The 16,067-nt window shown below is 40.4% G+C and overlaps 2 protein-coding genes across 15 annotated transcripts in view; one reads left to right on the forward strand and one right to left on the reverse strand.

Annotated features, from left to right (window-relative positions):
- Positions 1 to 865: 865 nt before the first annotated feature.
- On the forward strand, positions 866 to 7,321 carry fam199x (family with sequence similarity 199, X-linked). Its single transcript, XM_064350608.1, has 7 exons — positions 866 to 1,021; positions 1,654 to 1,838; positions 2,045 to 2,264; positions 2,654 to 2,806; positions 3,660 to 3,821; positions 4,051 to 4,290; positions 4,754 to 7,321. Exons 2-7 carry the CDS (start codon positions 1,672 to 1,674, stop codon positions 4,925 to 4,927), a joined length of 1,116 nt encoding a protein of 371 aa, XP_064206678.1. The 5' UTR covers positions 866 to 1,021; positions 1,654 to 1,671; the 3' UTR covers positions 4,928 to 7,321.
- A 1,101-nt stretch (positions 7,322 to 8,422) lies between these two features.
- The window catches only part of LOC135263036 (muscleblind-like protein 3), a 46,618-nt gene continuing 38,973 nt past the window's right edge, over positions 8,423 to 16,067 (reverse strand). For 13 of the 14 annotated variants that reach the window (XM_064350595.1, XM_064350604.1, XM_064350602.1 and 10 more), the window contains one exon: positions 8,423 to 15,621. The gene's annotated coding sequence lies outside the window, so the exon portion shown is untranslated. The remainder of the gene's footprint in view (positions 15,622 to 16,067) is intronic. The other variant, XR_010332376.1, reaches the window with a different exon arrangement.

Genomic DNA, 16,067 nt, shown 5'->3' on the forward strand with positions numbered 1-16,067 from the left:
AGGCCACCCACTGGTCTGGAGTGTGGATTGGGAGAATCTGTCATACCAAAAAACCCTCAAATTCTGTCTCTCAAGCCAGTTGAGTTTAAATACTCTAACAGAAATGTTATACATATGTCTCCTACTGGTAGAATCAAACAGTCAGTTTAAATTTAGTTCTGCCCCCCACTTCATGCAGGTTGGCTTTTAACCCTCTCTCTAACAGATTTAATGCAGCTGCATACTACATGGTTTTTTGTTCTCCACAATCCGCCTATATTTTTATTCAACAAAAAAGTGCTGTTTAGGCCTGTGTGTCCTAACCTTAATCAAGTGATAACATTGTCCTCTTTCTATTTCCCCCTCCAGATCTTGTATTTCCAACCAAAGGATTAATCCAAAACAAATGACAACCCTTACTTTCCCTGATCCATTCTTCTTGCCATCTATTGCCATTTTTTATTTAACTTCTAATTACCCCTTTAATCTCTGCTTTACTGATTTTTTGCTTCTATGTGAATATGGTCTGTATTCAATGCCTTTTTAACACTTTTTATTCCTTTGTCAAAGGAAATACTTGAGAATGTGGGGCCCTGTGCGAGAAGGCCTAGGCTACTCCTGGCTAAATTTTTATATGACATACATCCAGAATCGTTTTACACAGGTGAGGACGAGCGAACCGATGAGCAATACTACAATACTATTTAAGAAAATTGTATTACCGATACACTGTCTGACAATATACAAATATAAAAATTATTAACACAGAACACATAATGGATTTATTACATATGGTTTTGAATAATTTCTTGCTTTTTGATTTTACGTTTTACAAAAAAGCAGGATGGAGCACTTTAATCCAAAATGACAAGTCATGGGCATGCGACACACCGACGACGTGTAACCTCCATCACGCTAGGGGGGGCTGCAATCACAATTCTGCGCCAGTTCATCAACCCGTTGCGTTGTAAAGACGAGGAAGTGAAGTGTCAGGATTGCAAATGGAGCGGAACCTAAGTGGTGCATTGTAAATCAAAGCAAGGTGAGTTACCGAAATTACTTCACTCTTAACCATCGCATTCTTGAGGCTACATTTATTTGTTTTTGCTTTGTTGGACGAAGATCCATTCGTTCGTTTTTTTCAGGCGGTTTTCCGTGCGCTTGATTCTGTATGTGTTTACGTGTGGTTGGCCGATTTATGCGCTCATATCCTACACTGTGGCCATGTTGGATGTAGCCAAGACTGTGGGCCCGATTAAAAGCCTGTTGGATAATCTCAATAATTCAAATATTTTAAAACGTAGGTAACTACAGAAATATCTATGGCTATAGCTATCCAGGTCAGCGTAATGATTCAACAAACATTTTGTTTAATGACGCATTGAGTTAGTATTGACGGTGGCCTGCTTTCTAGCAATCAGATTATATGAATTTGGATATTATCCATCGATACATGTCTACCAGGTAGATAACGTTAGTACGTGACAGCGAGACACTGTGAACGAGGAATATTCATGGAGTAGTAAGGATTGCACATGGTGTTCTAGTTATCATAGTCGTTTTATTGTCATCCAGTTAGCATGCATTTAACTAGCTGTATAACCCCCAATATATGCTGTAAAGTTTTCATTAGTTACCAATAATGCCCGCCATTGCATTCCTCTCGGTTTTCAGACGCTCATTACTGCAAATATGTCGGAAGACCTTTATGAAAAGTTCCTCGCCCCCGAGGAGCCTTTCCCATTACTCTCCCAACGAGGAAACCTCAGCGAAGTCGGTACATTGGATGTTAGCGATTTCGGCTGTCAACTGTCATCTTGTCATAGGACAGACCCTCTACGTCGCTTCCATAGCAACAGGTAAAGGACTACTTAAATCAGTCGCCTATCCATATTGTCCATACATGGGCGCCTAGAATATTACCCATATAATGTGAAATCTTTAGAAAATGCTTAAACTGGTGAGATCTAAATGCATACAGACTCTTAAGTATATTTAAAATAGACGCATTGACTCTCAGATGTGGGGGCATAGTCAGTTTTGTAATCCTGTTGTGTGCTCCTAGGTGGAACCTCACCTCCTGTGGGACCAGTGTAGCCAGCTCAGAGTGCAGTGAAGAGCTCTTCTCCTCCGTCTCTGTCGGGGACCAGGATGACTGCTACTCCCTGCTGGACGATCAAGACTTCACCTCCTTTGACCTCTTCCCTGAGGGCAGTGTCTGCAGTGACGTGTCTTCCTCCATCAGCACGTACTGGGACTGGTCAGATAGCGAGTTTGAATGGCAGGTATGTTTGAGCACCGTGACACTGTAGGTTGCTCAGCAAATGGCACATTAATAATTAAAAACCAGTATGGAACCAAGGAACCTGCTTGTGACAGGCCAGTAATTATAAATATTCTGTCACGTCATGTAATGCCTAGGGCTGTATTATAGATGAGACATTGCGAGAGATGTTCAGGCTTTGCAGTGCTGATAGTCAAACTGTATGTTTCTTAGTAAATCATAGATGCAAACTTGCTTTGTTATACTTAAATTAGAAGCTCTTTTGTTGCTCTTAATAGGAGTGTCTGCCCAACAATGTAAATGTAAGTGCAACAAATACTTTGTAATGGCCCTTGTTGAGAGTTTGGAAGTAAGTCTCCTTTAGAGTGACTTTGTTACCATGGCTCTCAGTTGCCAGGAAGTGACGTGGCTAGTGGGAGCGACGTGCTGTCAGACATCATTCCCAGTGTTCCGAGCTCTCCCTGTTTGGTCCCCAAGAGGAAGACCAAACAGCACAGGAACCTTGACGAGCTCCCCTGGAGTGCCATGACAAATGACGAACAGGTATGCACACCACACCTCATGTCCTGTGACTTTTAGATGCTTATTAATATTTGGCCTTTGTATTGCGGTTTGAGGTTGGCATTAACTTGCATTTATTGCTGTAGTGATGCTGCATATGCATTTGCTCGTCTGGGAGTGTTGTTAGCCAGGTCTGTGCCTATTAACCCCTTTGTGCAAGCTCCCTAGTTGCCAGGACCCTGGCATCCAGAGATCTCGAGTTTCTAAGTGCTACCATTGTTGTGTAGTTCGCCCATTTAACAAGCAACCCCCCCCCCCCCCAGTCTCATCTCCAACTGGTATGACACACTGGACAATAGCATCTGTCTGGGAATTCAGAAATATTCTTTCACCACCAAAAATTCATAGTCCATCATAGCAACAAGATATAGTCAACAATAGCCTGAAGGAGTTTACGATCCAGGACATGTATTGTTTTACCTGTTCTCTCAGTATTTAATTTCAAACTGAAGGAGAACAGCTTAATTTTGCATCTTCGCCAAGACAACTGCATTTGTGGCACTTTATTTGCACGTAAATTATGAATATAAACTGATCTAATGGTACAAGTGTCTTACTTCATTTAAGCCATTTTACAAGTCTCGGTGATGCTGAAATCTTCTGTTATAAACCCTTAAATGGAACACTGCCTAAATGGGTGCAGATTGGTTGGATTTGGCATCTGTGTGAAGGGGTTAATGAAGTAAATGCTCTTATGTCCTTTTGCATTGTGAGATGTACTGGCAAGAGTATCAACTAAATGACTATACTCCATCTCCTCCCACTAAAGTGTTGTTCAGCCTGATGTGCATTGAGTTTTAGTAACACAAGTCTACACCTTTTGTCCATCCCGTAGGTGGAATACATTGAATACCTGAGCCGGAAGGTGAGCACTGAGATGGGACTGCGGGAACAGCTGGACATTATAAAGATCATCGACCCGTGTGCTCAGATCTCCCCGACAGACAGCGAATTCATCATTGAGCTCAACTGCCTGACGGACGAGAAACTGAAGCAGGTAAGCAATCGCTGAACAACGAACAAACAGACGGCTTCTCCAAAGAGGAAACTTGAACCACAGATTTATTACCTGTGGTTATCTGTAATTACATTTCTCTCTGTGTAAGTAGCTTTTAATCTCTGACTGCAAACCTAATAAGTGCTTTGGTCTGTAGTGTTAGCACCCGTGCGTGTTTGATTGCGCATTGTAGTGACAAGCGGGTGTTGCGATCCCCCTTGTGGTCCAGGTGAGGAACTACATCCGGGAGCACGGCCCGCGGCAGCGGCCTGGCAGCACGCGGGAGAGCTGGAAGCGGAGCGGCCACAGCAGCGGCAGCGCGAGCGGCGTGAGCGCCGCCAGCAGCAGCAACGGCAGCATGGTGAGCAGCGCCAGCAGCAGCGCCGGCTCCAGCGCCTCCAGCATCAGCCGCGCCCACAGCGACGGCAACCTGTCGGCCAGCGCCGCCGAGCGCATACGCGACTCCAAGGTAAGGGTCCGTACTGCCCCCGTTTCCCACAATGCCCTGCAACCGGCCCCCAGTCATGGATGCAGCACGAGAGCTTGGCCCCAGTGATGTGCGTTTAGGCTACAAGCAGCTGATAATGGCTCCAGCTACTGTGTACTGACAGTTCATGACTCTTTTGAGAAAAAAAAGCCAAAATGATGAAGCATTACTATTGGTTGAGTAACTCGTATACAATATATGATATTGGCTCATCAGCTTTCCTGAAGCTTGGCTGTGCTACCACTGCTCACCTCACCACAGTCAGTGTAGACTAAACCGTATATCTCAACGTGTAAAGATAAGATTTAGAAACCGTTTTTAATCAGTGAAACGCAATTTGAGAATATAAACATAGCCCCGCGCTGTAGCTCAGCTAGCGCTGGAGGCGTTTCAGAGTGCTGGTGTTAGGGCCGTGCAGTAAAGGCTGGTGCGCTGCCTTCGACAGAAGCGCTCCAAGCAGCGGAAGCTGCAGCAGAAGGCCATGCGCAAGCGGCAGCTGAAGGAGCAGAGGCAGGCGCGCAAGGAGAGGCTCAGCGGCCTCTTCCTCAACGAGGAGGTGCTGTCGCTCAAGGTCCCCGAGGAGCAGGACCACGAAGGGGACGTCGACGTCCTGATGTGACAGGAGTGAACACCTCAGTGTGCCTTCTACGCCTCGGGTTCACCGTACGTGGGTATTGGCAAATTTAAAAAAGAATATTAAAAAAAAAAAAAAAAAAAGAAAGAACGAACAAAAAAACATTGTGACACGTATGAAGCATCCCACACGATTCTCGTAGCCATCACCTGGCTAAGTGATGCACATGAAATGCCTAGAATTAGAGACTAAAGCACCTGGATTTTTTGAGAAAATAAAGCGCTTATTCGCCAGTTTGAAGGCATTTCATTTCCTATATGGCCTTAGCTTCAACAATCCGACGCTTCTAAAAAAACAAAAAATCATGATCTTAGATTGAATGTCATCATTTAAAATGATGCGCAATATTTACTCAACTGGCTAGTGTATGAAATGTCATTGTGATCAAGGCTTTGCATATCCGTATTGGCGTCTATACAGTTCTGTGTGACACAAGTGAACTCAAATGAAGGCGTAGAGGGAACACTGAACCTTGTATCTAATGTGGGAGAAAATTTGGTCCTTTGAAAATGAACATCCATTAAAATATTATTGTAAATGTGACAACTGCTCTCTTATATTGTACCGTGACGAAGAAGCAAAATCATTACCCAAAATGTGCTGTTATTTTCGCTTTGCATTGACAAATAATTGTACTAACATCGAAATGAAAAAATGGGTAATTTAAGCCTGCTGTACAGTCAGCTTTTTCTTTTCTTTTCTCTTTCTGTGTATTTCTTCCCTCCTCATCCTCTTGTCCTTTTGGTTATTGTGGGATCTGGGTGTATTGAACACAGAGTCATCATTTACACAGATATAATGGAATTTCCATATGCAAGGTCCCCCAAGTCAGAAGTCATGAAAGCAAGTGCATTTTACTTTAAAGATGTGTTGTTGACTATAGTGCACTTGTAGTTTTGTTTGTGGTGGCATAGTGTACTGTGGAAACATATTTATGCTCTTTAAATGACCACTACACATTGTATCTGCTGTACATTTGCTTACAATTATCTACAGTCAGTATTTATGGCCAAAATGGAGAGAAGATGCATTGCTGTACCATAAGTAATAAATTTCTATTTTTTTTCTTGGATTAACTGAAAATGCTGATAGTGTAATACTTTCTCAGTGTAGTTAAGAATTTTGCATTCTATTTTGAAATTGGGTTGTAAAATAAGTCCAGAGTGTTGACTTTCAATGACAGATTTTACATTTCATTGGTTGTTGTAGTGTTGGAAATGTCATTGAATTTCAGAATTAATAAATAGTTTTTGTTGTATTACGTATTCTGGTAATTTCCGACGCATTATTATGAAAGGTAGTGATAAGAGACAAGCTTCATGAAACCAAACAGGGTGGCACTATTAGTGACTCAGATTTGAACCAGCCATTTTACTTTGCTGTGAAGAGAAAAATAAAATGAAGGCCAAAACTGACAGGTCACATTAGCTCCACCCACTCATCACTACAAAAAGGGACGAGTCCTCGACTATCTTGATTGCTTTTACAGGTGTGAAAGGTAACAGTTTATTTTTCCCATTATACTGTTTCCAGTAAAGACGGTTCCTTTTCCTTTCCTTCTTTTGAAATTGGTGTATCACTGTAAATATGCCGATGAATTTTATAGCATTTATTTTTCAATGTATTTTTCTTCTCTCCCCAAGTATGTATATATACATATATATATAGTCTGATTAGGTGCAAGATTATATAGTTTAAGTGTAGCATTTATTTACTCTAGTCACTGATTTCAGTCATGTAAATGTTGAATCAAAATAAGATTACATACTTTATGCAAGGTGTGCCACATCAGACATGGTAGTCATGAAAATAATTTTACTAATAAAGGAATATACACTATATCTTTTATCATAGGTTAAGTAAGGTTTCCGGATGGAGGACCATACATGTTCTGTACACTCAGGCTAGTGCACTACTTTTACCTTTCAGTAGTTTAATGGCAGTTCCTATAAAGGTGAAAAATGAATGAACCTGCTAATATAGGATGTATGGCTTGAAGTGAAATTAGCTTTATTTACATGATTGTACTAACATATGACTTTGTACATAGGCCTTCGTTCAGTTTGTTGAACCATGTATTTTGTGTTGCTTTCCTAATTTAGGTACGTATTGTACAATATAGTACTGCACATTTGCAGTACATAGATGAATTAAATGCAGTACAATATAAAAAAATTAACATTCATGTAAAAATAGAAAATGAGGCCTTCTATGAAAAATGCTATTTTAAAAATTTTATTTTATAGTCCATTACATCATTACAACTCAAGAGGTTTAGGAATTAAACCAAATCCAAGAGCAACATAATTATGTGATCAGACCGCAGCGCTTAGAGGTATTGTATTGTGTAAATGATATTAAATGTACATCCCCTCCTTACCTGTCTGTGTGTACATTATTCGCTGAATTGTACATCAAGGATTGTACATCTTGAGCTGTGCACCATTTCCAACAGCCTGAGGAATGGAATATTCTGTACCACCTTTTGTCCCCGACTTCTTTTATATATTTGTGTTTGCCCTTTAACCCAGTTTCTGTTATATGGATGGTTTATTTTTTGTATTGGTGCACAATAAAGGGAAAAAAAAAGATTAAATGTATTTCTGTTTTTAAAGTGACTTCTCACCTATCAGCTGACTTGGATGGGGCATCTCTCCATGTCACCTGTTTAAATGCATTCCTTTGATCACTTTTCCTCAAGAGAGCGTCACTGTGGGGTCCTGCCATGTATTCAATGGAGACCATTAATTAGTGTAGACCAATTTCCTGAGATACTACCATCATAGGCTGTAGTATGTTATTAAACATAAACCCAACCAATATATGTATAAACAAACCCTCACAAAACTGAACATAACACTGTGAAGCTTGGTGTATGGTCTCATACAGCTTTTAGAGGCAAGAGTATAATGTTCATGTTGAAAAGGTGAAAGTAGCCAAGTCTACACATTACAGACCAAAGGTGAAAATTAAACTTTATACTTCACCCATATAATTTTCAGTAACGTTCACCCAGGGGCAAAAAATAGTACCATTATGTTTACCTAAGAGTATGTGAAATTACTTCATGGCCAAACATCTGGTTATTGAACTATTCTTTTGTTTTTTTTTTTTTGTGAATAGTTTATCATTTTTTTGGCATCAGATTGCCAAAAATTAACTCCCACACTTCTTTTGTCCCACTCCCTATCCTCCTCTTAATTTGGTTCCTTCACACTATACAGAGACACGTCTGTAAAACTGTTTTTACACCATTTACCTTTCCTTCCCATACATCTCCCTCAGGATCAGCAGGAGAGGAAAAACAGCAAGTACTGTAACACAAGAAATCATTAGTTGCAGGATCAGACACAAATTAATTGCTTCCCCTCAAATTTTGTTTCTCTATATGTGGATATGGCAATTTATTTTAATTTGTCATCATTCCTGTTCAGAGCCACAATCCACAGCCACAAACCAACAATAAATACTCAGAAACACTTTCTGTATTTAAGTGCTTTATTAAAAGGTCAAAAAAATAACAGAAGTAATATATTTTATATATTCATATTTATATATTTATATATACCAAAAGAGATTAGAATTAAGCACAGTTCTAAAGCACATACAAGCACTACAAGCTAATAGAAACAGAGTAAGGAATAAAACTATTACCCAAAGAAGTAAAGAGCATTTTTTTTTCTTGTTGCCCTGCAGTGGAGGAGAGGTGAGTCTAGTTGATATGGCTTTGAGACAATATGGACATTCTCATTTCTGAATTATACTTACAAACACTGGGCAGACAACACTCCTGACTGAGGCACTTTCCAGTACAATCACAAACGTGTATTCAAGCATCAAACTTAAACCTGGATACCGGGGGTTCTGGTGAGATATCTTCCATATATGGAAAGGGCACAATAACTGCAGTTTAGTACCTGTGAATACTGATTCTCAGACGCACAGCTTCAAGCTAACCCACTGCACCGCTCGACATTAAAGGGCATCTCGACGGTCAGGTTTTGCTTTAAGTCTCCGCCTCGCACATTGTGTTCACTCGGTTCTCTCATTCTGTCGGGTAACGTCAGCCCTCCCCCTCCACATCTACTTACCGAAAGACTGAAATTCTGGCTGTATTAAAGGGTCACAAAGTGGTCACCGTTAACAGTGAGAGAAGGACTCGGTGTCATTCTCACCACAGTGAATATGTAGGCACAACAGTATGGACCTCTGCAGCTCCATACACAGCAGGTTTAACAGTACAGTCCTTATGGAGCTCCACAGTGGAAATATAAGCATTCTGAGTTGAGAGTAAAGTACATGCATTTCAAATGTGTGTACTCAAAAAATGGCAAGGCTTTCAGTCTCACATGGGTTTTCTGTGCGGCTAAGTGTTAGACTCTCAGTCTTTGGTGGTGTAAACTGCCCAAAGGCTGTGGGCCAATCACGTGGCCCAGGGATGCATCTACCCATCGCAACCCTTTAAGGCTCAACCCCTTCCCCACTGCTAGGACACAAGTGCCATGGCAACAAAATTATTGGCTTCCAACGCTATCAAAGCGCACATGTACAATATCGCACGAACAGAGGCTTCCTTATTTGTTGTTTATTGTGTGTTTTTGTAAAACAAATGAGCTGTTGTCTTTCCGGTTTCAATTTAGTTTAAGATTTATGGAGATTGAGACTGATCTGCATTTTTTTAAAATAAAACCAAAATGTAACAACCTTAAAAAAAAAAACTGAATCAAATTATTTTCAGCTTCTTGCGTTTTGCTATACTTTCCAGCTGTCATCTGCATTCTTCAGGCAGCCTGCAGAGGGCGGTGTAGGTTAGACTGACCCTTCAATAGACACTGAATACCTGAGAAACCACTTAGCATGGCTCATCAGAGTGCTAACGGTGTTGCAGAATCACAAGCTTTTTAAAGAGTGCATTGCCATTGGATTAGGTATTTAAATATGCACTCAACTTAAAACACTAGTGAAACTGTCAGATAAATGCAGTAATGAATTTCTTCCTTAAAATTGGAAATTATATTTGTCTGAAAGACTCCACACTAACTCTGAAGAGTCAAAGACATAAATCGACAATTTATTTTGCCCTATGGGCTTTAGGACCACATTTTTATTGAACATATTTATTAATATTATAAAATTATTTATAATAAAACAATGGCTATGAATTTATGTCAATGAGCACTGCAGTTTCCTTCAGCATCAGAGACAGCTGGATTAAACATTCAGTGTTTTTGTAAGGTATGACAAACTATAAAGCTTTTCAACACAGACTTTTTTTCTTGCCATCATAATGTCAGAGCAATGACATGCTTTGAGAAGGACGAGGCCAAAAGAAAATTAAAACAAAATTTAAATGAAAGAAAAAAAATCCCTCAAAAGCCACAATTGCATCTCTTACAAACTTTTAAAATGATCATTATTTGCCATATTAACAATAGTTCTTTTGATAGATTCTTCTTTATTTTCTCTCTAAATATTCAAAACTTGGTCTGAATATCTTGACTTATTTATGTACATAAGTGCAAACAAGGTGAATATCACACATTCGTACACCGATTTGAGTTATCTCAGCTCCAGTGAGTGACAATGGCCCCCAGCACAGCAGGGCATAGCTTTGGTGGGGTGAGGGGAGAGGGAAACTTGAGAAATGTCACTGAAATGAAGGAGAGGGACAAACAGTTCTAAGAGTTTTGAAATGTTACGCCATACTTCCTCCAAAACGTCTGGCCGAGCAGGCAGGAGAGGCCACGTAGTACGTACCTGCATCAACTCTGGAAGTAACGCAAGATGCCAACCGAACAGAAACTTTTAACAGTGATTCTTTTAGCACAAGTTATTCAGTATACTTTGTGATAATGACTTCCATTTCTCTTTTAAGTGACCGTAAATCATAAATAAAAAGGGGAAAATCTCAAAAGAAAAAAAACAAAACAAGTTTCCTCCTCCCCAAAGGGTCCCACTGACGGCTTCATAAGCCAAGACAGAACATTCCAGCCTTTGACTCCAGGTCACACAAACCTGGAGGCACACAATCCCTCCCCAAAAAACCACAAAAAATAAAAATAGAAAGAAAAATAAAAACACACCTGATCTCCCCTAATTAGGGCCTTTGGATTTGAAAGTTTTTTTCTTCTTTGCTTTTTTTCTTACAAAATATTCAATCATCTCTTTATTCAAGACAGTCTATCTACCCATTCTTTTTTGAATAAGTTAATGTTGTACATTATTTCAATTTACATGTGAAAAAAATTCACAATTAAGGTATATAAAGGTAGCCATGTTGTAGTTTTGTTGCCATAGCAACAACAACTTAATATCATAAGTAACAATGAATCTATCATTGTAGTTACATACAAATCTGTATATTCTATATATCTATTTTTTATTTTATGTTTTGAAACTGCAAACTACACAAACTATGAATTGAGTTAATTTTAAATTCCATGCTATGTATTTTATAATGAATAGGAAACTGAACTGATTAAGAAAAAATATGGTTTTAAAAATACATCAAATATAACCAACACTTCTGCCAGTACAGATATAAAACTAAAATGACACAACCAACAGGAAAAATATTCAGTAAAATAAAATCAACAGGAGAGAAAAAAGGTCAAATAGAAACCTAGAAAAAAATGATGAGTAAAGACTAGTAGTAAAGTTATTGTGATATTTACACTTGGATTACCCTAGCTAACTAATTGACTCATCACACAACCAGAGTACACAACACAAGTGTACATAAAATGGCTAAGGCCCCCCGATGTATTTTTTTTTTTTTAATCAAGTCATTTTTTTCCAGCTGAGCTGAGTTGGAGAAGGCATATTTCACATCAGAAGGGGGGAGAGAGAGAGAGAGAGAGACAGAGAGAAAGAGAGAGAGAGCCAGAGAGAGATGCTGATGGAGAGTGAGAGAGAGTTGTTTACACCTGGACTGAGGCCCTCCAGTCCTTCAGGGCTATGTAGTTTTAATTCCTCATCAAACTATAATTAACCAGCTTTAATTAAAAATGAAAAAACGTGTCAATTTCCTGCTCGTTAAGCAGTCGATATTTAGTACACATTTGCAAAAAACTCATTAATCCCATTTGCCCTCAAGGACAACAGCAACAGCTCTACTTCACAAACCAATAGAGCATGCCCCAGAAAATAAGTTTCACAAAGACAAACAAAATCGAGAATCCATAATCATACCACACGTAAATGCATTTTTGTTTTTTTAGATTAACACAGAATATTGTTTGTGTACTGTTTCACATTTGACCTCTTAGCAGAAAGAAAACTAGAAAACTAAAGGCGTACTTGTAAAATCATATCTTGTGTCTTCTCGTTTAGAAGATTTTTTTTTCCAGTCAGATATGACAACCTCAGTCATTCCACAAGCTGCACTATAAAGAAACAGCAGTGAGTGAAAGACTGATAAAGCCAATATTTTACCTTTCTTACATAGCCTGGCTACACATTAGTGATTCAATCATTTAAATGTTCAGCCCAACTAGAGTTCGGAAAAAATCTGACCGGAGACCACATGGCTTCTGCTTTTACATTTAAAAGAATAAACATTCTGAACTACATTTAAAAGAGAAACAAGAGGTTAATGAAAACCCTATTAGTAAAAGAACCCTTTCTTGCTTGTTTGTGCAGTGTATCAAACACTGATTCATAAATCATTTTCGTACATTTCAATCCTCTATTTGAATGTGTGGCTACAGTATGTGGAGGGTTGAACCAGTTTGACAGGAAGAGAGAGAGGAGTATGCTGCCAAGGTATGCTATTCATATTTCAAATTATTCATCTTCTGAAAATGGCTTCACGTAGCGTGCTAGCCATAATTCATATCCATGTTCATCACAGTTGTGGTGTACCTGCAATGCACGGTTTACCAATATTCTAAAAGAATTGTGCCCACAAAGTGACCTCTAAGGTTTCGCTTTAGGGCAGACAGCATTTGGACAGTAAACAGCACCTCCTAGATGAATTTACCTGTCTGCACCTCTCCCCCTCCTCTTCCCCTTCCTGTTCCCACAGCCACAAAGCAGCATCTTGCCGCTGAACGTTTAGAGCCCGCCGACTTTTGAAAGCATGAGTGCATTTCAGTGATTAAGGTCCAATTTTAAGTCTCGATGACTTCAAGAGCAACAAAAGGCGCACGTGCATACACACACACACACACGCGCACACACCAAAATAAAATCCAAAACAATTGTACAAATAAATTGCATAAACAGCCCAATTCCAAAAGTGCAATCAATGGGATGGCAGTTCAACAATCCTTTTTTTTTTTTTCTTTTAAGTTTCTCAATTTGTGACCTTCTGTGAATCAACCTGAGATTCAGCAAGGTCGTCCACTGCAACTTGCCTTGTGATTCCAGTGCTCCCTACTCCCGTTTACGCAAATGCATCACTACCTGTAGCACACATTTTCCACACAACCCTTGTATTCATCTAGTCCAAAAACAAACACCAAATGTAATAAAAAGGGGAAATAAAGGAAAAATGCTAAAATGGCCAAACACTATCACACGACAGGGAGAAGATGAAGAGAACAGACGAAAGCGGGAGGGTCAATCTTTTCTCTCATCTCTCAATGCAAAAAAAGAAAAGTTCCTCCAGATTCTTTCAAAGCTAGAACCCTGTGCCAGGCAGTACAAGACCCTCAGAGAAGGCCGGGAACCCAAAGACGGGGGTCTTGAACTCACACTAACTCCGGAGTGTTTCACACGTGTCGGTGTTTACGTGCGTTCATGCTTCCATGCATTTCAGGACACCACAGTCTGTTTCGGGGGTATTCACGCGGAAATAACAACATTAACGCGGTGCAAAGCGAAAACTAAACGGACACAGCAACTGAAACACAGACACGCAGTCACACACACGCGCGCGCACACATACACACACTGAACAGACAGATGGCTGAGCAGGACAGGAGAAGCCGATTACGTATCGCGTTCCATCAGATTGTCAATCTTTTCACCAGGCAACTTGTGCAAGCAGATCTGGTGGCCAGTTTGCATTCAAAATCGAAGGAAACAAGAAGACTCGAATCAAAACTCCGGTTTTGATTGTAAGTCAATTTCAAATTCAAGTTCTGGGATGTCAAAAAAATAAAAAGTTTAAGTGCCTTAAAGCTACTTACAAGTATAGTTTTTGAAATAGTTTTTTTTTCTCTGTTATTTACGACAGACGTCCATGTGCATCTTATGTATGCAACTGGTCACCTTTCTGCTTGAGTTCCCAACCTCATATTATACATATACAGACATATGCTTGCGGTACCCACTACCTATCTGCTTAAGGCTGTTTTGATTCCTGCCCTTAGAAAGTAGCATCAGTATACAAAATGCACCGATAAGGAGTCCGTTAGCAGGGAACCAATCAGAAGCAAACTGATGGCATTCACGCTGGGATGTGCTGGTAATCCTCCATGCAGGTAGGGGGCGCTGTCCAACCATGGCAAATCAGTATGGTTACAGGAGAGGCTGATCCCAAGATTTGTGGTCTTATAACACTGCAGTGCTGTGCCATGCAACATTCTTATACCAGTGAGCTTAACTTAAGGACAGCCCAACTTACCCCTCAAATCATTAGTACATACAGAGCTCCTATATTCCAGGCCTGAAGCAGTTTCTGTCTTATCATTCCACCTTAGGTCTTTGTTCATTCAGAGAAGTTAGTAGGATAGGAGGTCAAATTGTCTCCACCCTTATTACAGACAGTGGCTAATTTAAAGGCACTGGTTAAGCTGACAGAAACCCACCTGCGGTCGAGGTTTGAATGCTCAATCCTGGATTACAGGAGGACAGAAGAAAGCCCTCCGAAAAAAGTGTCCTCTTTCTTTCAAATGAGAGTAATTCGTCGATCGCCTCTTGATATTTCTTTGATTTTGAGTTTTTACATGTAAACATAAAACATCTTAACACTTTTTATATCGTTTGTTTTTGTTTTCTTTTTCAATTAAAAGTTGTCGGACCAACTTCTAAAATTTCTTTGTCCTTCCAATTTTTGTTACTGCCGTGCAGTAAACTTACAAAGCGCGGCCTGCATTTTCCTTTGCTTCGGTTTGAATACGCCTTCCCATCAAAGTGAAGCTACTGAACATTCAGGTGTGTTGGGTCGTGTAAACGTGTCTTCCTGCACACGAAGTCCTCGCCTCCTTCCATGCGTGTCCTGAACACCGCGGTGCTCAGTGTGTTCAGGCCGGGGGGCTGCGGGACGGGCTGGGACGAGCTCAGCACTGTGTGTGTGTGTGGCATGTTTCGACACCGGACCAGGGTTCTCTCTTCGCCTGCCTGACCTGTTTTTTTTTTTTTGGCGTTCGTCTCAGTGTGGCCTAGTTCTCGGGACAGCTCCGGGAGGAGCGCGGCATAGTTGGCGTAAATGTGTGGGCGGGTCGGTTAATGAATTACGTGAGACTGCGGTGGAACTTCTGCACTCCTGCCAAAAGGAGATTTGGAGTAGGCACGACTTTCGGCGTTCTGGTCGCTGTGGTGTTCTTGGGCACTGCTCGTGAGGGAACTGGCGGTTATTTGGGTGGTGGTGAACTTAGCTTGGTTTTGGAGACAGGCTTACTGGGCTCACCGCCACCAGAGCGACGGGAGTTTCGGGATTGTGTGGGATGGGGTTTCCATGGGGACGAACTGGAGATCCATTGGGCTGGCATTCAGAGCCTTGTGGGGGTCTACTGGAGAACAAGGGCAGGGGAAAGAGGGTGTGAGGTATCACCACACACAAGTATGAACACACAGATCACACACAGGAGCCGTGCATACAGATGGACACTTCAGCTAAACCAGTCTGCTATGCATCAAGTATACCTGGCACAGGCTACCTGATAAAAAGGCATCTTCTGCTGACATTAGGGAAGATTCACCATAGAACTCATGTCATAGAATATGTCCTGTTATGTTTAACCAATAAGTTCAATCATCCCAAATGACCAATTCTGACAAGTATTTCTCGATAATCCCCCAAATGCAATCTGAACAGAACCTGACATATGTTTGATATTATAAACAGTGATTCATAGGAAGTATAAAAGGGAGAATAAACAAACAGACTTAGATGAAACAGGTTAAAATGCTTAGGGGTAAGAAGCCTCCACAACATAAAAGAAACATCCTAATTTAC

This window comes from Anguilla rostrata, chromosome 9 (assembly GCF_018555375.3).
Source record: "Anguilla rostrata isolate EN2019 chromosome 9, ASM1855537v3, whole genome shotgun sequence".
In the NCBI taxonomy this organism is placed as follows: domain Eukaryota; kingdom Metazoa; phylum Chordata; class Actinopteri; order Anguilliformes; family Anguillidae; genus Anguilla; species Anguilla rostrata.